Here is a 21,580-nt window from a genome sequence, read left to right on the forward strand (position 1 = left end):
ACAAAATCGTACAGGTTGGTAGGTTAATTGGCTTGGTAAAATTGTAAATTGTTCCTAGTATGCGTAGGATCGTGTTAGTGTGTGGGGATCTCTGGTCGGCGCAGACTTGGTGGGCTGAAGGGCCTGCTTCCGGGCTGTATCTCTAAACTAAATTAAATATTGTGGTTCTGCTGTTCTGGTTGTGGTTTTTCTTTTCTCTTCTCTGAGTAAATGCGACTCCCATATCAGTCGGAAGAGATTAACTGTCATTGAACCAGTTTTCAGCCTCACCATCACAATCTGTGTTCAGTTCCTTTTGGTCTCCAGCCAGCGCAGACATGCCAACTGATTTCTCCACCTGGCAGTTTCCCTGCAACTTACAATATGATTCATTTCTAATTTTAATGTTCCGATGAGAAGTCATTGAAAAGTCAACCTGAAATGTTAACAGTTTCCCGACTGGCTGACCGGCTGAGTATTAGCGTAGAGGTCGTAGAGCAAAAACCTAAAAGCTGCTGGATTATGAGGGAAGAGCAATTTTGAGAGTTGATTATGGAGAAGAGAAGGGATAACTGTTTTCTGTCTATCAGGACTGAAGAAAAAAAAATTGCCATATTCAAATTATGTAGTGGTTTCGGTAGCATTCAATTAAATGGCCAAAATAGGTTTAAGGTTCCACAGAAGCCAGGTTCTTTCACCATAGTCAGCACACTTGAGCACACATGACTGACTTAAAGCAAGAGGCCAACTGGAGTCTAGACTTCATGGATTAGTTTTGGGAATAAATGGATCCATTCTGCAAACTACAGATTCACCTCGTGTATGGGGAAAAAAATGAGCCAGTGCTTGCGTTCACAAGGGCCCCATGCCCCTGCATAGCTTTATCTCTGGTAGTGGTGCATGATTACTTCAGTTGTGGTTGTTCCTGATTTGTGCTATTCGGGTAATATTAACTGTGACGGCCTTTGACTGCTCTCAGTGCTCACTTGACATTTCCAGTCTAAGCAGAGGAAGGAGGGCTGTCCAAGACCAGCATTTAATGTGTGAGCAGCTAAAGACAAGAGGAGTGGCTGTCTTTATTTCATTGCTTATGGTTGTGTGGAGAGAATTTTCTAGTGTAGACTATTTTCTAAATGGGGAGAGAATCCAGAAATCGGAGGTGCAAAGGGATTTGGGAGTGCTGGTGCAGGATTTCCAAAAATCTGCTGGTCGAATCGATAGTAAAGAAAGCTAACTCAATGCTAGCATTTATTTCAAGAGGGCTTGTAAGGCCGCATTTGAAACATTGTGAGCAATTTTGGGCACCATATCTGAGGAAGGAATGTACTGGCTCTGGAGAAGGTCCAGAGGAGGTTTACAAGAATGATCCCAGGAATGAGTAGGTTAACCTACGATGAGTGTTTGTCGGCACTGGGCCAGTACTCGCTGGAGTTTAGAAGAATTAGGGAGGACCTTATTGAAACATAAGGAATAGTGAAAGGCTTAGATCGAGTGGATGTGGAGAGGATGTTTCCACGAGTGGGAGAGTCTAGGGAAAGAGGTCATATCCTCAAAATTAAAGGACGTTTTTTAGGAAGGTGAGGAGAAATGTATTTAGTCACAGGGTGGTGAAACGGAGGAATTCTATGTAATAGAAGGCTGTGGAGGCCGTCTGGATATTTTTAAGGCAGAGATAGATGGATTCTTGATGAGTCCAGGTGTCAGAGGTTATGGGGAGAAGGCAGGCAATGGGGTTAGGAGGGAGAGATAGATCTGCCATGATTGAATGGCTGAATGCCCTAATTCTACTCCTATCACTTATGACCTTATAACCTTAGAACAGTTGGCCGTATGTTGCAGTATCCGCTCTCCTAGAGATTAATCCTGAACAAAGTAAAATTAGAACGGTATTATTTGTAAAAGTTCCAATGAAATGTTCTGAATTTTGCAGACACTGCCTGATTTCAGTATTTCAAACATTTTAATATTTTACATACTTGTTTGAAAATGAAAATGACTTGATCCTTAACATTTCTCTCTCTCTCCCTCTCTCCCTCTCTCCATCTCCCCCCTACCTCCCATCCCCCCTACCCCTTTCCCTCCCTCCCTCTCTCCCCCTCCCTCTCTCTCTCCTCTCCCTCTCTCCCCGTCCCTCTCTCCCCATCCCTCTCTCCCCATCCCTCTCTCCCTCTCCCTCTCTCCCCCTCCCTCTCTCCCCCTCCCTCTCTCCCCTTCCCTCTCTCCCCCTCCCTCTCTCCCCCTCCCTCTCTCCCCCTCCCTCTCTCCCCCTCCCTCTCTCCCCCTCCCTCTCTCCCCCTCCCTCTCTCCCCCCCTCTCTCCCTCCCCCTCTATCCCTCTCTCCCACTCTCACCCCCTCCCCCTTCTCCCCCTCCCCCCTCTCTCCCCTCCCCCTCTCTCCCCTCCCCCTCTCTCCCCCTCCCCCTCTCTCCCCTTTCCCCCTCTCTCCCCCTCTCCCCTCCCCCTCTCTCTCTCTCCCCCTCCCCCTCTCCCCCTCTCCCTCTCTCCCCCTCCCCTCTCTCCCCCTCCCCTCTCTCCCCCTCCCCTCTCTCCCCCTCCCCTCTCTCCCCCTCCCCTCTCTCCCCCTCCCCCTTTCTCCCACCCCTTTTCCCCCCTCCCCCTTTCTCCCCTCCCCCTTTCTCCCCTCCCCCTTTCTCCCCCTCCCCCTTTCTCCCCCTTCCCCTTTCTTCCCCTCCCCCTTTCTCCCCCTCCCCCTCTCTCCCCCTCTCTCCCCCTCCCTCTCGCCCCATCCCCCTCACACCCCCTCTCTCCCCTCCCCTCTCTCCCCTCCCCTCTCTCCCCCTCTCTCCCCTCCCCCTCTCTCCCCTCCCCCTCTTCCCCTCCCTCTCTCTCCCCCTCTCTCTCTCCCCTCCCCTCTCTGCACTTCCCCCTCTCCCCCTCCCTCTTCCCCCCCCCCCCCTTCCCTCCCCCTCCCTCTTTCCCCCTCTCCCCCTTACAGAATTGCCTCGGACTGATCTACACCATTTATGTTGACTGCCTGGATTTTCCATTGGAGACGGTAATTGGGAACCTGCTAACATGCATCGTTCCCATCACAGGAGGGTCTCAGGTCTGTCTGAGCATGATTTTTCTTACTCTCATCTTCTGTTGTCTTATGTGCATTTCTCTCTCATATGTTGTCTTCTGTGCATTTTTTTTGTTGCTGTTATTCATTATGTGCATTTGCTCTTAATTTGTCCATTTCCTCTTTTGTTTTTAAACTTTTTGGCCTTTGGAAGTTGAAGTTTCGACTTCCAGAAGTTGAAATCATCATTAAATTCTCTGGAAGCTTTCAAGAGAGAGCTAGATAGAGTTCTTAAAGATAGCGGAGTCAAGGGATATGGGGGGAAGGCAGGAACGGGGTACTGATTGTGAATGATTAGCGATGATCACATTGAATGGTGGTGCTGGCTCGAAGGGCCGAATGGCCTACTCCTGCACCTATTGTCTATTGTCCTTATAACACGGGCCCTCAACTCCTGGCAACATCGTTGTAAATGTTCTTTGTACTCGTTCCAACTGAATGGCATCTTTCCTACAGCAGGGTGAACAAAACTGAACACAATTCCCCATGTACTCAGTGAAAATAGTAGTTGATATCTCAATTTCTAATTTTAAATTTGAATGAATGATTTTTTTTAACCTGTCAAGAATGTTAAGGAATATGGATTAAAGGTTGATAGATGGGGTTATACAAAAGATTACTATTGATCTTATTGAAGATTGGAACAGGCTTTGAAGATCCTTCGTCATTTCTCATGTTCATACTGATGGCTGTGTGGCATGGGAATGTGATCTGCTGGCTCCACCTGGTGGTCACCTTTATGCTGGAGTCATTGGGCAGCCTTCAGTTCATATTTTGTCCTGGTCTCTGAACATTTATGTTTAGACTCCTTTGGAAAGGGAATGTTTTGTTTGTTAGCAAAATTACTTAATCAAGCCACTCAGAATGTTTGTAAAAAAAAAAAAATCTTGCAAATTCTGCTTGAATCCTCCACAGAGAACAATCTCACTCGGAGCAGGAGACCGTCAAGTGATACAAACCCCGATCAATGATGCGCTGCCAGTCACTGGTTGCAGTGTTGCACTATTCCTCAAACAATTAGGTATGTATTTGTGGTCCACATGTTACGTCTGTCAACACAGCAGGATTATGCGTGTGCATTGATACTGCGAGTGCACTGTATTGAGCCAGTTCATCAGTAAGTTCAGAAGTTATAGGGACAGAATTAGGCTAATCGGCCCATCAATTCTATTCTGACATTCAATCATGGCGGATCTATTCTTCCCTCTCAACGTGGTCTACTGCCTTCTCCCCATAACCCCTGATACCAGTACTAATCAGCTGCCTCAATCATCCTTCAATAATACTCCTTAAATAATGCTTTTTTAAAACAATATTTGCAAGGAATGAGTAAAGGAAGACCCTGTGTGTTGTATCAATCCATATGTGATTATTCTGAGAATTTAGTTCAACTAGATATCATGGATATCTATGGATATTATGGGGGCGGTATTGAGCTATATCATACCCGCAAACTTAGATGAGGATTCGTTCCTGAAAGCAGTTTTCCCAGTCGCTTTCCCACTACCAAACCCTCATTCACCATTGAAGGTGTGTGATGCTCCCCCCAATACCCACCTAGTCTGTTTGCCCTATTCCATCCTTACCCGTTCCCCTCACCATTAAGGTACAGCTAGCTGCTGATTCACCTTGAAGATCTGAAGATGTGTATCCATTCCCCACCCACCCTTCCTTCCAATAGAAGGTGCATTCTCACCACTCACTCTAAACGTATATGCTCACTTCACCCACATCAAACCCCACGCAACCAATAAAGATGTACCCTCCACCCACACCAATGATGCTGTTCACTCCCTTCATCCAGACTGAATGTGCATTGCCCTGTCAAAAACATGTGCTCGCCCATCAAAGATGTGCCCTTCCCCTCACACCCCACCCACCCTGAAGGTGTATGGTCAACTCTACCCTCCCGCATGCACGCATGCTCTCCCTTCCATTTTCCTTGAGGTGCTAATTATCCATCACACTGTCCATCGCACTGCCACCACCTGTGTCAGTTACTCTCTGCCCCATTCGTGGTTTAATATATTTGTCCTAATCACCAGTATGTCCCCATAATCTTACTGATTTTTGCGTTCAATACTTTTTGAAAAGTTAGTTGTTTCCTCCACTATTCCAGATGATGTCTGCTGGATTGCAATAAATTGCCATAATTTTTTTTGTGTTGACTCTTTGATTGCCTATTGCCTTAAATCTGATGAATGGGCATACTGTCACTGGGAATAATTTGTCCTTGTTCACAGTCTTCGTGACTCTGAACACCTGCAGTGTCTTTTAATTTTCTCTATTTTAAGGCAACCCTAACTTTTCTAGTTTCATCATTCAATCTTTGCTACTTGTGACATTTCATGATTTTGTTATTAACATCAAATTTTGATTTTTTTCCATCATGGAAAAGATACTGGAAAGGAACCATTCACTACTACTGCAGACAAGAGCAAAATGCTGGCAACTATAATCTTTTCATTAAAAAAGACAGCTAGAAGCATTCAACAGACCAGGCAGCATCTCTAGAGAGAAAGAGTTAACAATTAACTTGTATTGTAACTCCAAGATATTAACAACCAAGAATGTATAAACCCCCACAAAGACAGAGTGAAGGAGGATTGAAGTGAGTGTGAAGGAAGGAATAAAATAAATGTTCATGTTGTCAGAGGTTTGCTGTATCTGCCAGCAATTTCTCCACCAATTTCATTCCACTGGGGCTGTCACCATTCTTTTAACATGTCTTGGCTGTTTTCTGCTGCCCCACCCACTCTCTTCTCCCTCCCCAAAAACTGGTTCAGATTATGACGCATTTGTTTCTGCATGCAGTTTGTACAGCTGGACTTGGCTACAGCCAGATTTGAGTAATAAATAACATTCACACCACAAAATCTTCAGGCAGTGAGCAATTCCCCAAGAATTTTTAAACATCATCCCTTCAACATAAAGCATACGTTTGGATGGTGGTGGAATACTGACCATGTGTGTAAATGACTGTGGCTCCATTAATGCTCAAATCCAGCATATTCTGGGACAAAAATATCCGCCACTCTCCTTTTCTGTCATGACCTATTCTCTATGTGGATGCATTGAGTAGCATATACAAGATGCACCACAGTAACTGCAAAGACTTCAAGAGCACCACATAAACCTAAGATTGTCTCTCTCATAACAGCTTCAAATGCATATACAAATCCCATATAGTCCTGCCTGGGAAATACTGGTTGCTGGATCAACATTCTGAAACTGCTTTCCTCATAACGCTGCAGCAGTTCAAAAAGGCAATTCTTCATCACCTCAAGAACAATTAATATTTATTACTAAATGCCAGTGTTGCCCTCAACCCATTAAAGCATTTAAAACCCGATTTGGTTAGAGCAATCATGTCGATGTTACTTTCACAATGCTACCAGCCAGGCATAGTGACCTAGTTTATTATAAAGAACATTTGATAAGATGTCTCTAACAGATACTATCATATACTCCATAATGTAATGGATATGGGACTAGATTTTTCACCATTTCCAAACTTAGATTTGATTTTTTATTCCTTTCATTTTGTTTCCAAGGTATTAACAATGTATTGGACCTTTTCTGTGCTGCCCTAACCGAACACAAGATTCTGTTCCTGTCCTCCAGTTACCAAAGGCTGACAGAAGCCTGCCGAGCACTTCTTGCTCTCATGTTCCCTCTAAAGTACAGGTAATTAGGCACTTGGAATGCTGTTGTGTTTATGGCAAAGGCACTTCAGGATTGTGTGAAATTTGGGTATTAATGTGATATTAATGAGATGGTGAGATTAGTTTTCCAATTGTGTGGTTATTATACCATTCATGTACACTTGCAAGCACTTGGATGCTTGGTTTACAGCAAATGTGTTTTGAATGCATGTTGGTGTGGTGGGGGTTGTGGCGGGGACTAGTAGGAAAACGAGGGCCATTAGACCCTGAGTGCAAGGGATGGTCTGGGGGAAATTGGACGTGTATGGCTGTCGGACGATGGGCAGCAGCCTCTTTGTGAATTGGATGGAGAACCTCTTTTTCTTAGGATTATTGCTAATGGACCTTGTTTTCTTTGCAGTTTTACCTATATTCCAATCTTACCAGCACAGTTAATTGAAGTGCTGTGCAGCCCAACCCCATTCATCATTGGAATTCACTCTTCCTTCCGAGCAGATATGCAGGACTTGGTGAGTGAAGTACTTTCCAAATCTTCACAGTGATCATGTCTTGATACCACAGTTCACAGATGTATATGGGCCTTATGATTTTAATGATCACCTATAACCCAAGTGAAATTTAATATTGAGAAATAAGAGACTACAATCTGGAATCTGGAGCAAAGAATAATCAACTGAAATCATTCATTGGGTCAAGCAGCATTTGTGGAAGCAAAAAGGATATGTGGATGTTTCCAGTCCAGACCCTGCATCAGGACTGGCTGAGGGTTGGGGGTGCCACAGGGAGGAGGCATAAGAAAGATAGTCAGTATACAGAGGTACAGGGGAAGGGTAGAACCAGGTGGTGGGCAGACAGAGCCAGGTGGGGAATTAAAGCAGAAATGGAAAGGATTAACCAAAGGAGGGGATACCTGAGAGAATGGGGGGAGTGAGAAAGAAACACAGGGGTGTGGATTACCTGAAATTGAAAAAAAATATTCAAGCTGGATGTGAAGGCCGGGGTGGGGTGGAAGCTAAAGAACTTGATTGTTGCTTTAGTTGAAATGTAATATTGCCGAGTGCTGCGATGGTGGCATGTGCGATGCTAGAGGGGCATGTGCTTCGTTGGTTGACAGAGTTAGTATGTAAGCGACTAGTGATGCAGGAATGAAATGATAAGATATGTTTGAGTTGTTGGAGTTAAGTTGCAACTTTTCACTGTTGTTTTGACTCCAGTTGGATGTGATTGTGGCTGATCTAGACGGTGGCACAGTTGTAATCCCAGAGTGTATCCACCTCTCTGTTCTGCCAGAGCCGTACCTGATCCAGACGCAAACTGCGCTTTGCATGGTAAGTTCTACTCAATAACCAAAGTCTGTAGTCTCTTTTTTGCTCTGGTTTATTTTCACCCACATGTTTAGACTGTAATGGTGTATCCTTATTGTTTTGATGTGTTTATGCTTTATTCTTAATTGTTAATTGTATGTTTGTGTTGTCATTTGTGAGTGGAGCACCAAGGCACATTCCTTGTATATGCATACTTGGCCAGTAAACTTATTCATTCATTCATTCCTTCCCGCTACCATTAATGATCTTTTTTTAATCACCGGGTAATGTGTCACAGGGATGCATTTGGGGAGTAAAAACATCTTTATGGCACATATCCTAATAGAAGTGATGTTCCATGTAATTCAGATGTTGCATGGTTTATTTGTGGATACAACACGTTGTAGTGAACCTATAGTAACTGGATTAGAATTACTTGGAATCTCTCACATTCACTTGGTGATTGAAAAGTATAAACGTTAGGATGTACATTGCTGTGAGAGTGTAGTCCAGGAACTCATTATAATTCATTGCTTTATCTACTTTTTCCGACTGCAATTCACAGAATAAACCTTTGGTTTAAGGTGTATAATTATCTCTATTAACTGGTCTTGACTATTGATCCATATTGATAAAAATGCCTTATCTTCCAGAGTTCTGCTTTTGTCACTGTCCCATAAAGATATTGATAAATTTACAAACATATAAATCTTAAATTGACTTTAAGGTATGTTTCTTTGACAAAGCTTTCTAGCTGTAATTAAAATGCAGCAATTATTTTCATTCATAATTATGTGGCTTATTTCTGATCCTAGGACATGTTGAGCATTCACATTTTCAGAGGTTTAAGTTAATTTTACATGTACGTAAATATGGGAAATTCTACTAGCTTTTACCATGCTAGAGTTGACTCTAACTTTGTATCTCATGACATGGTTCTTTTGCAGCAGCAACTGGCATAATAAAGAAATTGAGTGGAAGGGCAATGGATTTGTAATGATGAAACAGAGGCATAAGAGATTGCAGATGCTGGAATCTTGGGCAAAAATTGATTGCCAGATTTTTAAGGATTCTACATTTAGCTGTTGTTTTAAATGAGTATTCTCCATGCTTTCTCGTAGGTTTTGGACCCAGAGTTAGAGTATGCCGATTATGCCTTCCCACCTTCCTCTATGTCAGCATCGTCAATGAAATTCCAGGTATGATAATAAAAGAGGATAACATTTGAAAATTAATAAGAATATATATATTTTTAAGATTTTGTTGGCTGGTTACTGGAAAATCATTATCATGCAACTCTGCATGCAGTAACCCATGGAGCAATCCAATTTGGTATAATTTAGTGAGTACCCTTCATCTGAATTGGTACAGTTACACAGAGTAATTCTTGCCCTGAATAAGCAGTTGGTGATTAACTCTTCCTCAGGGTTTTAGTAAAAGTGACTATCAAGTTATAGATTGTGTAACCATTCCCAATTAATAAAAACATTACTTCCGTACATTTGATAATTAACTCCCACCCTGAATAAATAGTGATTCTACATTTAGGGCTAAATCCTTGCCCTGAATAACGAGTGATTCTGTATAGTTACGTACTAATTGACCTTTGCCCTAATTAAATACTAACTCCGCAGTCGAGGATTAATCCTTACCCTGCTGACCGAACAGGAAACCTACAATGAGGCATCCTAATGTTGCTGAATTAACAAAAATCTAATTGCTTTGTTAGATAAGATATGGCCTATAGGCCATCTAGTCAAGTAGCTCATATAATAGATCCTATAACATTCTCAACAGAACTGACGGGTGGTCTATCGTTCTCTGCAAATGTCACCTGATCTTTGTGTTTCCTGCAGCATTTATGTTTCAGATTTTCAGCAAGCACTTCATTTTCCCCTCTACACTGGCAACTTCAGCTTTTAGTATGTCTCAAATCTTTTTGCTTTTGGTCATTAAATTTATTCTTCCTGGTTACTCATCACTAGGTGGAAAAGGGAATTCCAGATTTACTCCAATCTTCTTGCGTTTGAGGCAGCAGAAATTATGTAACGCCCTCCAGATGTTATAGCCAGTGCAATGTGCTGTGGTCAAGGCCCATGAGGTCTACCCCTCCACCAGGGGGACGGAGGACAGTGCAGTCAAAAATGACGTGGTGCGCTGTTTGCTGGTCTGCTCCACACACGCAGGCTGCTGATGAATGCAATCCCCAATGATGCATGTTGGCATTGAACCGGCCGGCCCATGTGCGGAGCCGGTTTAGGGCGACCCACTCTTTGCGGGGCATGTCCGAGCCGGGTGGGGCTGTGGTGTTCAGTGCGACAGTGAATTGAGGAGGTCGCGATGTCTGTTCCCAGCTGCTTCTCCATGCTCCTAGTATGTTGAAACCGGAGCCACAGAGCATGACGGGAGAAAGGGTGACGAGATGACAGGCGTTGAGGTCCCAGTTGCTGTGAATCCTGGGCGAGGTGCTGCAAAGGATGTTTGGCGTCCGATGGGGCCTTGCACATCAGCCTATGAGTGAAGAACTCTCTGCGAAGCTGGGCGGGTGTGATACCTGCGAGCACCGGCAGGAGATCCGTCGGAGTAGGGCGTAGGCAGCCAGTGATGATCCGCATGGAACTGTCGTTGAGGGTACTCAGCGGCGCTGTACACGAGTGCAAGAGCACTGGTTCGAAGAGTAGATGTCCTGGCGCCCCAATGACGATCTGGCCAAGCAACGTATGAGGTTGTTCCGTGCCGAGACTTTAGACCGGAGAGCTTCAAGGTGTTGCTTGTAGGTCAGCTGCCGATCTAGTTTCACCCCGAGGTATGTAGGAAATGGGTTGTAGGGTAGGGGTGACCCATTGAGGGTGACGGTTAGCTGGCCTTGAGCTTCCTTGTTGTTCAGGTGAGAGGCCGTTGTGGTTGTTTTTGCCATACTCAGTTTTAGTCTCCATGTCTAAAGGTAGCCCGCCAGACAAGTTCCATATCCGCCGAGAGCACATCCTCAACATTTACTCCAATTAAAATCCTTGACCGTTATGTGCACTTAGTGGGTCACATCATAACTCTACCTGCTATAATGGAAGAGCTGTAATGTCAATCTATCTATTTAAATAAAATCTCACGTAACTGGTATCCCTAATTTCAGTATGCCTATTCTTTCCATGATCAAGGCATACTTTCTAAACTGAGGTAACCAAACTGAACACAATATTCTAAATGGTGTTTAAAATATAATTCAAACATTCTTCTTCCTCTGTACATAAGATTTGTTTTAAACAGTTCATCACATGTAATTTAAGTTTTATGTACCTCCCTCTCTTTCTAAATTTTATAGAACCAAGCTTGAGAGATAGAAACAGAGCTAAGTTATATGGTCCTGAAGTCTGCTCTGCCTTTCAACCTCTTTTTGATCCACTTTTCTGACCAATTCCTCCACTCTTTCATTTCCTTAATATACCAGTTTACAGACAAAGTGATTATTAAGTTATCCATTGAGTATCCTTTCCCTTCTGATCAAATCATTGCTTCTCTATTTTTGGGAATTGCCTCTCACCCTAATTCTACAAGTAAGGATTCAACCATACCCTGAATAAATAGTCATTCTGTATAGTTACACACTGCTTGACCCCTTCTCTAAATACACTCTCTTCACGACCTTCAACAGTCTTCTGAAGAATTCTGCAGATTTGCCAAGAAAGTTCTCCATATTGAGACCTTGTCATGACACTTTGCTCCTTAATTTTACATTTTAAAGCCTGTATTCTTTACTATTTTACTGATTTATCTGATTGATTTAAAGTGCGTTGTTAATTGAACCAGCAACCCCTGCAATCTCCTTCTGTATAATTAGGGTAAGAAGGGAGACACAAAAATTAAAAGTGAGTCTTTTTTTCGAAGGAAAATTAAGTATCATGTAGTGCAAAAAGATACAAATAGAGTTTGCAAGGTTCTTTTGTAGTTTGTAAAACAGTAGAGCCAAGTTAGCTTTTCTTTCAACGTGGCAGCTGCAGATTCTGTTTATAAAATACTCTATATTAATTACATTGAAAGTAACATTTTGAAATATGGTATGGGAGGTAAGCTGGCACAGATAATGCTGGTCCCTCTCAACTGTACCTCGGGTGACCGTGACCTGTGGTGGTCTTGTTTTGTGGAGTTAGCACCTTCTCTACATGACTGGTAGTTTCCTCGGTGCATGTAATCCATTCTCTAAGGCTAGTTTCATGTTACCTAACTTGCTCTATATCCTCTGCTAGGATAAAGAAATCCGAGCTGTCTTCCTGCACTTGTTTGCACAACTGTTTCAAGGATACCGTTGGAGTCTGCAAATCATTCGTGTTCATCCTGAGCCAGTAATTCGTTTTCACAAGGTATGCAGGGTGCATGTAGTAAAGAGTGATCGGACAATACAGAAAGTTTACAAAGAGAATTCATATCACACAAATGTGAATGAACAACAGTGATCACATAGTACACATAATGTACATTTAATTTAATATGTTGCACAAGGATTGCATAGCTTGCATTGTTTTACAGTTCTTGGCAGAAGCATTAAGTAATGATTACATAGTGCAAGATAGCCTTCAGCCCCTGGTGCTGGGGGCTCGGGTCAGTGGTGAGTCCCTGGTGCTGGGAGCTAGGGGTGGTCGTGAGTCCCTGAGGCCAAGGTGTCAGCAGCGAGTTCCAGGAGTCAGGAGCCAAGGGTTCAGCCATGAGTCCCTGGTGCTGGGAGCTAGGGCGAAGTTGAGTCCCTCGTGCCAAGAACCGGGGCACGGGAACAGAGGGTTTAGTGGTGAGTCTCTGGTGCCAGGGCAGAGTGTTCAGTGGTGAGTTCCTGGTGTCAGAAGCCAAAGGTTCAGTAGTGAGTTCCTGGGGCTGAGAGCCGGGGGATGGCGGTAAGCCCACAGACTTGTGACTATGTGGTTAGGAATAATCATGCAGTATACTGGTGAGGTTTATTTCACAGTTATGCCTGTGCAGGCTGGAAATATTACTTGTAAGTTTACTATTATTTTGGGATGATTTGCAGTTCATTGAAAAACAATTACAGTATCTTCAAGGTAAGATGTCACAGTTGTTTCTGGAACATTGAATGAGACTATGACTATTGTTCTGTGCTGATACAGGTGGCTTTTTTGGCCCAACGAATATTGCTGGATGATGACTTACTCATTAAAGTACTTGATGGAATGGCTTTTGCGGGATTCGTATCAGAAAGAGGCTCCCCATATCGAGCATGTGATTTGTTTGATGAGGTAATTGCCAATTAATTTATCAGTTTGAGTGATTTATGAATGATGGGTTGTAACGGTGGGTTTGTAATTTTTGTACTTGGAAAGTAACTGCTTGGACTGTCTAAGTGCAAGATCACGATTCTGGGGTTATTAATTGTCAGTAGTATGGCAGGTTATCAGAAGCCCTGATATTGGTGTTTCATTTTCTGATCATACTCACACCTCAAATTAAGAACAGATTGATGAATGAACTACACCTTTGTCTCAACCTCCACGATCTTCTAACTGAGTGCTATAAAATGTGCTAAGAAACAACAGTTTGTCCTAATCCTTTCACACCCGTTCCCAACTAGATTATAAAAGTGATCCTGCCTTAGCCCCCACCCACCTGAGTGCAAGAGGTTCACTGGGCAGGGCAGCTGCTTCATGTTGGCAGATGTCCCTTGGTCCATTGCAGACCCCATAACTCAATGCTGTGCTTTCATTTGATATTTTGATTCTGAGATTAAGGAGTGACATGCTTTGATTTTGTTTACAGTTGGTAGCAAATGAAATAGAGAGAATTCGATCAGAAGAGGGAAACCCGCAGAAGGTTCTGAAACACGTAAAGGAAATATCGGAAAAGCTTCACCGGAATGTACGTCTTCAGTTGGAAAACAGTTACTACTTAATGTGATAACTTTGTATACACTTATAGGAGACACTTTAGATAACATCTGACAGGAATTGAAAGTTTGTATTTGGTTGTGATCTTTTTACAGCTTCGATGACTTACTTGTTTAAAATTGCAGTTAATATCAGTATTTATTGGGTTGTTGAAAAGAAAATTTAATTTAGGATTTCAGTTTTGGAATATTTATCCTCTGAAACCTTAACAAGAATCCAGACTCAATGGACAAGGAGTTGCAGAATGTGCAGCTTTCACAGATTCTTCATTAGCCTTTCATTTGAGATTGCTTGAGCCTTTTAAGAAAATGCAGGGAATGCAGTCAGTAACAAGTGTGAGCACTGTCAGAAATGCTCCAGCTCATCATCTCACCTCTGCCCTTCCAACAGGAGAACCCTTATCCAGCAGTTGCAATGCACAAAATACAGAAACCAACTGAGGGATCCCACTTGCAGTTGCAACGAAGCACCTTCCCTCAATTGGACGAGGGCATGGTGCAGTGGATTATCGACCAGGCCACAGCCAAACTAAAGAATGTTCCACCTGCTGTTAAAGCCGAGATGAAGTGCATAGTGCCCATGGGACCTCCAAGTGGTGAGTGTGCCAGGGAGCTTGGCTCCATTGTGAGATCTCTGCAGTTCTAGGGTTTGGGGTTTGCATGTATATAGATTATTTGGGTATAAAGGAACGAGTGAACTTTAAGAATCATAGAATCTTCATAGCATGATGGAGACTCGTACTGGTGTGTCCAACTGGTACTAACTTTTGTATGAGCTATCCAATTCTTTTCTTTACCCGTAGCCTGCAATTTTCCTTTCAGTTCTTGCTTTTGAAAGCCATAATTATGCCTGTTCTTTTTAGTGGTGAATTTAAGATCACAGCCATTTCATGAAAAAGTTGTGTAGGAAAAAAACTGCAGATGCTGGTTAAAATCGAAGGTAGACACAAAATGCTGGAGTAACTCAGCGGGTCAGGCAGCATCTTGGGAGAGAAGCAATGGGTGACATTTCGGGTCGAGACCCTTCTTCAGACTGATGTCAGGGGAGGGGGCGGGGCAAAGATAGAATGTAGTTGGAGACTAGTGGGAGAACTGGGAAGGGGGAGGGGATAGAGAGGGAAAGCAGGAACTATCTGAAGTTAGAGAAGTCAATGTTCATACCGCTGGGGTTAAACTACCCAAGCGAAATATGAGGTGCTGTTCCTCCAATTTGTGCTGGGCCTCACTGAGCCACCAGGAGATCAGGTAGGTTAAGATGGACTGAGCGGAGGTGTTCAGCGAAACGATCGCCGAGCCTGCGCTTGGTCTCGTCTATGTAGTGAAGTTGACACCTGGAACAGCGACGCCGAGACATCGGCAAGACTATGCGCAGGCTCAGCGATCATTTCGCTGAACACCTCTGCTCAGTCCGTCTTAACCTACCTGAACTCCCGGTGGCTCAGCACTTCAACTCCTCCTCCCATTGCCAATCTGACCTTTCTGTCCTAAGCCTCCTCCATTGTCAGAGTGAGGCCCAGCGCAAATTGGAGGAACAGCACCTCATATTTTGCTTGGGTAGTTTACATCCCAGTGATAGGGCATACAAAGTGCTAAGGGCTAGTGATAGGCTGCAGAAGGGAGAATATTTTAGAATTCAGCAACAAACGACCGAAAACAGCTAACAAGGGAGAAAATTATTTTGATTGAAACCCTGCCTATCAAAGCAATAGTTTCTAATGATATATAAATAGGACGAATGCAGGAGTAATGTAGTTGTGGGAGCTCTGGAGAACGAGGCTAGTGAATGAACATTAGGAAATAAGGAAATGTAAGACATATTCAAGAGAGTTATGTATTCAAGACAGAATTAGATATAGATCTTAAGGCTAATGGAATCAAGGGATATGGGGAGAAAGCAGGAACGGGGTACTGATTTTGGATGATCAGCCATGATCATATTGAATGGCAGTGCTGGCTCGAAGAGCCGAATGGCCTACTCCTGCATCTATTTTCTAAGTGTCTAAGATATGAACATTGACTTCTCTAACTTCAGATAGTCCCTGCTTTCCCTCTCTATCCCCTTCCCCTTCCCAGTTCTCCCACTAGTCTTCCTGTCTCCGAGTACATTCTATCTTTGTCCCGCCCCCTCCCCTGACATCAGTCTGAAGAAGGGTCTCGACGCGAAATGTCACCCATTCCTTCTCTCCCGAGATGCTGCCTGACCCGCTGAATTACTCCGGCATTTTGTGTGTACCTTCATGAAAAAGTTGCCTCTTTGGTTTATTTTTCCAACACCTTACACTTGCGTTGTCTGTTAATTCCATGCAACTTACATAGATAATCGGTATGCATTACTGCAGACAAGAAAGTGGAGACAGGTACAGTGAAGGGTGGAGAGAATGCTGGTAAACATTCACTTCATAGAGAATGTGTTGAAGAATTTCTCTTTTTTTTTTAAAGCTGCTGTTATTGATCGAAATGGTATCGTCCTCGCCAACAGTGCCCGACGGTTAGAGGTTGTCAGGAATTGTATTTCCTACATATTTGAAAATAACTTATTGGAAGCCAAAAAGGTAGAGATACTTTGTGTTAACTAGTTGTACCTTGCCCTGTTGAATAATTAATTGTCATGTGACAACCAATGATTCTTAGTTGTTACTGGACTTGGTACCCGTATCCAACACATTTTGCCAAATAGTGATCTTACTTAAACAGTCTGTGGAGCAACTGATGAGACTAGTGGAAAACTGGAACACTGGTGCCCAGTTTGTGTGATTTGTGTCAGACGAGGTTAATGCATTAGCATAGATGGAACCTTATCTACATCGGGGTACCAGTAAGTGTGGAAAGTTCATTCTACAATATACTGGAAACACATTGGGCTTTATAGATGGTGTTGTTTTAAAATGCAGTTATTATTGATTTTATCCAAAGACTTGTTACTTGTCTCTGAACAGTTGCTGCCTGCCATGTTGAGAGCCCTTAAGGGACGTGCTGCTCGACAATGCCTCACCCAAGAGTTGAATTTACACGTTCTGCAAAATCGAGCGGTCCTCGATCATCAACAGTTTGACTATGTTGTCCGGATGATGAATTGTGCACTACAGGTACTTTGACCAGTTTTCTTCTCGAACAACTGCATGCAATTGATTATCTTTTCCAGTTCGTGTCCTGGGCCTCTTCCCTCCACTGCTGGTGAATTTGGTACATTCATTTTTTTATTTTCTCAGTAAAGTAGCACTACAAAGGATTCACCCTTTGCCTTGGATGGATTGGTACAGGACGAAAGGAGATAATTTAGTCCACCATACAAAATTCTTGTGGGGCTCGACAGATAAATGAAGCGACGTTTCTTCTGGCTGGAGTGTCTTGACCCAGGAGGCACGGCATCAAAAAATAACAGTCTGCTGTTTAGAGCTGATATGAGAAAAAAAATCATGCATTGACAATCTTTGGAATTCTGTATAAAAGATAGCTGTATACCCTTGAGTGTATTCAAGACTGAGTATATTTGGTCACTGAGTATATTCAGAATCCTGGAATTCCCTCTCTAACAGCATTCTCAGTCTCTCTCAAGGACAGCAGCAGATTAAGTGGGCAGCTCACCGTCACCTCATGGGCAGCTAGGGATTGGCAATTAAATGCTGGCTCAGCCTGCAAAGCCAATGTCCTTTGAATTAATTTTAAAGAAAGATTTGTAATGTGAACGAAGCTAATGATATGAGTTAGGACAGGAGAGTGGCATGGAGGTAAAGAATCAGCTGTGATCGAACTAAATGGAAAATCAGACATGAGGCTCTGAATGGCCCATTCTTGTTTCCATTTGTGCTTTTGAGGAAGCTAGCTCTGCAAAATTTTCCAAAAGAAAATAAGAACAAGAGTTGGCCACCAGGCCCCCCCCAAGTCTGCTCCTGTATTCAGTATGAACCGCTAATCTAGGTATTTCAACACGTCTTCTGTGGAGTAAGTGAGGCAAGATCATACTGTAATACCTTGGAAACGCATTGGACTTATAGATGGCATCGGTTTAAAATGCAGTTTTTATTGATTTTATAAAGACTTACTACTTGCCTGTACCGTTGCTGCTTGTCGTCTTAAGTGCCCTTAAAGGACGAGCTGTTCAAGATTGCCTCACCCAAGAGTTGAATTTTCACGTTTTGCAAAACTGAGTAGTCCTCGATTATCATCATCAAATTTATCTAGTTTGTTCCACTCTTAGGTTTTACCCCCACGACCATTTTTCTTTTTTCATGTAGCTAATTAACCTTTTTGCTTTGAAAGCTTTGATTTTCTACTTCTACCACCCTTTCAGGCAGTTTGTTTTCAGCTGCAAAGCCGTCTTGAAGTCGCAGGCTTCGCACAGGAGAATTTGCAACGGTACAGTAAATGAAGGCTTTTTGTTATTCTTGCAGGATTGCACACCATTGGATGAACATCTAGTTGCAGCTACTCTCCTCCCATTGGTTACAGCATTCTGCAGAGTAAGTTTACCTGAAATGTTTGCAACGTTGTCGTGACCAGAAAACATACTCTGGGAAAGTGCAAAGAAACCTGCTAGCATATCCAGTCACTGCACAGTGAATGATGTATGTCCAGAGGGCAGTAGAACAAGCCATGGCAAGAGTGCAAAATGCATACATGAGCATCATACAGAGAGTGGCAAAGAGAGAAATATTCATGGGGAGGATGACAGGTAAAGACAAACACTAGCTGAGGGAAGGAGTGAGGGCATGAAGGTTATTGCAGGGCAGGATTGAAATGTGCTGTGCGCAGATTTGAAGGAAGAGAAGAACTGTATTGGCTGAAGTCAGATCTGGGGGTGGGGGGCACCAACTCTGATCTAACCATAATAATTTGAAGTTACTGTGTTCTGACTGCCAATGTCAATGTATGTATATAATCGGTATGCATTTTGCAACAATAGAGGCAATTTCTATACACAAAAAAACAATCTGTAAACACAAGATGTGGCGTTGATCGGTAGTGTTGACAATGATTTCATAGATCTAAACACTAACTATCTAATTGCACAGTGTTTTAACCACATACTTCAACGATTGCAGAAACTGGGTTCTGGCGTCACACAGTTTGCCTACAGCTGTGTACAGGAACATTTGGTATGGACTAACCCTCAGTTCTGGGAAGCCATGTTTTACAATGATGTACAGAACCATATCCGAGCATTGTATCTGGAAATGGAACGTGATCATCTCACAGAAACAGTAAGTCATGACCTGAGGTATTTATTCAAGATTCAAGATTCAAGATAGCTTTATTTGTCATCCAATATTGGACGAAATTCAGTCACCCACAGTCCAACAATAAAAGCATTAAATAGGCATTAAAATTACACAACCCCAAAAACCCCCAAAACACAGTCCAACAATAAAAGCATTAAATAGGCATTAAAATTACACAACCCCAAAAACACACAAAAAAAGAAACATCCATCAAAGAAACATCCATCACAGTGAGTCTCCTCCAGTCCTCTCCTCACTGTGATGGAAGGCCACAATGTCTTTCCCTTTTCCTGCCGTCTTCTCCCGCAGTCAGGTTGTTGTGGTTGCAGGCCGCGCCGGACGGTCCGCAGCGGCCGGAGCCTAAGGCGAGTCCCAGCCGCTCCCGCAGCCTCCGAAGACGGCCGGCTCCGCCGATGATAAGTCCGATCCGGGGCGGGCGAACACGCTGCCGCTGTTGCTGCACGTCGGGGCGGTCGTGGCTCCCGACATTGAAGCCCCCGCCCAGCAGAGAAATATCCCGCGGCATATCTTAGGCCGCGCCGGACGGTGAAATGTCCGCGACCCGAGCCCCGCGATCCGGGGCGGGCGAACCCGCTGCCGCTGCCGGAGCTCCCGATGTCGGCATCCACGCGACCCGAGCCTAAGGCGAGTCGCAGCCGCTCCCGCAGCCTCCGAGGACGGCCGGCTCCGGTGATGGTAAGTCCGGTCCGCGGGCTCTGCGAACCAGAGCCCTGGAGGCAGCCAGCTCCAGGAGTTGGGCCGATGGTAGGCCGCAGCAGGAACGGAGACACGGCCCAGAAAACAAAGGTCGGGTCTCCGTTCGGAAGGGACACCTATTTACAATTTTACAGTTCCCCCCCTCCCCCCCACATACACACATAGTACACAAACACAAAAACACCACATCACAACTACAATTAAGACAAAAAAACAACAAAAACACAAAGACAAATGGACCGCAGGTAAGCCGCAGCTGCTATGGCAGCGCCGCCATTTTAATGGCTCATAGCCAAATATTCACAAAATGCTGGAGTAACTCAGCAGGTCAGGCAGCATCTCAGGAGAGAAGGAATGGGCGACGTTTCGGGTCGAGACCCTTCTTCAGACTAAGTAATGACCTGATCAGTGATGGGTTCACCTTGGTCACAGCTCATTAGTCCCTGGTTCCTCATTTAGTTTTTACTGTGATTGTGTTACATTCTAAAAGCATTGTAACTGAGATTTTGGCAGACTTGATGTTATGTCCTTGATTCTGTGCCCTGACCATTTTCATAAAATTTCAGCTTTAATGGCTCATAGCCAAATATTGTTCACATTATTCAAGTTTAGCAATTTGATGGAGAGAAGTCACTCACAAGTGACAATGAAACCCCACGCTATTGTATTGTTAAGCCACTGACAGTGAAACCCCAGACTACATGATGGTGAAACACCAGTCTGAGCTGATAGTTCATACACATGGATGTCATGCAACCCTAATTTGTGAAAACATTTAATTACGGACAGTGAAACCCACTCTATGCTAGTAATCACTTAAAGACATTGAAACCCCTGGCACAAGAAGAATGATATAAACACAAAAAGAAAATCTGTTATAACTGTGAGGTACCTGTGATGAAAGATGCTCAGATTGCTGCTGTGAACATTCTGCTATTTTGTTGTTTTGAAGGGTTCTGTCAATGGTGAGCGGGAGGAGAAATCAGCACTCGGGGTGGCAGCAGAACAATTGTGTATGTGGCCAACCTACAGCAAAGAGAAGCAACAAGAACTGATTGATAAAGAGGAGAGCACAGTATATAGTCAGGCCATTCACTACGGTAATCGCCTCACCTACCTGCTCCTGCCACTTGACACCAGCAAGAATCGCCTTCTTCGTTCCACAGCCATTGGAGACATGGAGAGTGCCAGCAACAGTTTTGTAACAAACAGGTCAGGACCGCCTCACTTTTTATTATTGCTAGGTAGTTATTCAAATGGGAACTCGCTGATCATGAAACAGCAACCCGTGCTGGTAGTCAGACGGACACAGTGAACCCCTGTTTGCATAAGTAGCGAATTCAGACAGTGAATTCTGTTGTATTGGGAGAATTGAAAGACACTAAACTCCATAAAGGGCACTGCTTCAAATTTAAGTAGTGCTCTGTCAGGCAATCCTGTTTTTTCTCTGTAATTTTGGATTGTGTTCGTGCAGTGACATTTGGTGTTCTATACTAATTATTTCTTGATCTATAGTATTGCCGGCAGTGTAGCTGAGAGTTATGATACTGAAAGTGGATTTGAGGACGCAGAGACTTCTGATGTGGCAAATTCAGTAGTTCGATTCATCAACAGATTTGTGGATAAAGTTTGCACGGAGAGTGGTGTCAGTAGTGACCATCTGAAAGCACTTCATGCCAATTTACCAGGTAAGCTGTGGTTCCCTGTATGGAGTGTACCCTGTGAGTAGT

General features: G+C 43.7%; 1 protein-coding gene across 4 annotated transcripts in view; it reads left to right on the plus strand.

Annotated features, from left to right (window-relative positions):
- The window catches only part of sbf1 (SET binding factor 1), a 131,021-nt gene that overhangs the window by 71,583 nt on the left and 37,858 nt on the right, over window positions 1-21,580 (plus strand). For all 4 annotated transcript variants that reach the window (XM_078419652.1, XM_078419654.1, XM_078419656.1 and 1 more), the window contains exons 5-20: window positions 2,936-3,046; window positions 3,977-4,082; window positions 6,616-6,748; window positions 7,127-7,235; window positions 7,941-8,054; window positions 9,152-9,229; window positions 12,272-12,385; window positions 13,142-13,270; window positions 13,788-13,886; window positions 14,306-14,510; window positions 16,354-16,466; window positions 16,851-17,000; window positions 18,306-18,374; window positions 18,957-19,115; window positions 20,803-21,062; window positions 21,366-21,538. In XM_078419652.1, the coding sequence (XP_078275778.1) occupies window positions 2,936-3,046; window positions 3,977-4,082; window positions 6,616-6,748; window positions 7,127-7,235; window positions 7,941-8,054; window positions 9,152-9,229; window positions 12,272-12,385; window positions 13,142-13,270; window positions 13,788-13,886; window positions 14,306-14,510; window positions 16,354-16,466; window positions 16,851-17,000; window positions 18,306-18,374; window positions 18,957-19,115; window positions 20,803-21,062; window positions 21,366-21,538 (2,122 nt within the window). The remainder of the gene's footprint in view (window positions 1-2,935; window positions 3,047-3,976; window positions 4,083-6,615; window positions 6,749-7,126; window positions 7,236-7,940; window positions 8,055-9,151; window positions 9,230-12,271; window positions 12,386-13,141; window positions 13,271-13,787; window positions 13,887-14,305; window positions 14,511-16,353; window positions 16,467-16,850; window positions 17,001-18,305; window positions 18,375-18,956; window positions 19,116-20,802; window positions 21,063-21,365; window positions 21,539-21,580) is intronic.

The sequence above is a fragment of the Rhinoraja longicauda genome, chromosome 23, assembly GCF_053455715.1.
Source record: "Rhinoraja longicauda isolate Sanriku21f chromosome 23, sRhiLon1.1, whole genome shotgun sequence".
Lineage (NCBI taxonomy): Eukaryota > Metazoa > Chordata > Chondrichthyes > Rajiformes > Arhynchobatidae > Rhinoraja > Rhinoraja longicauda.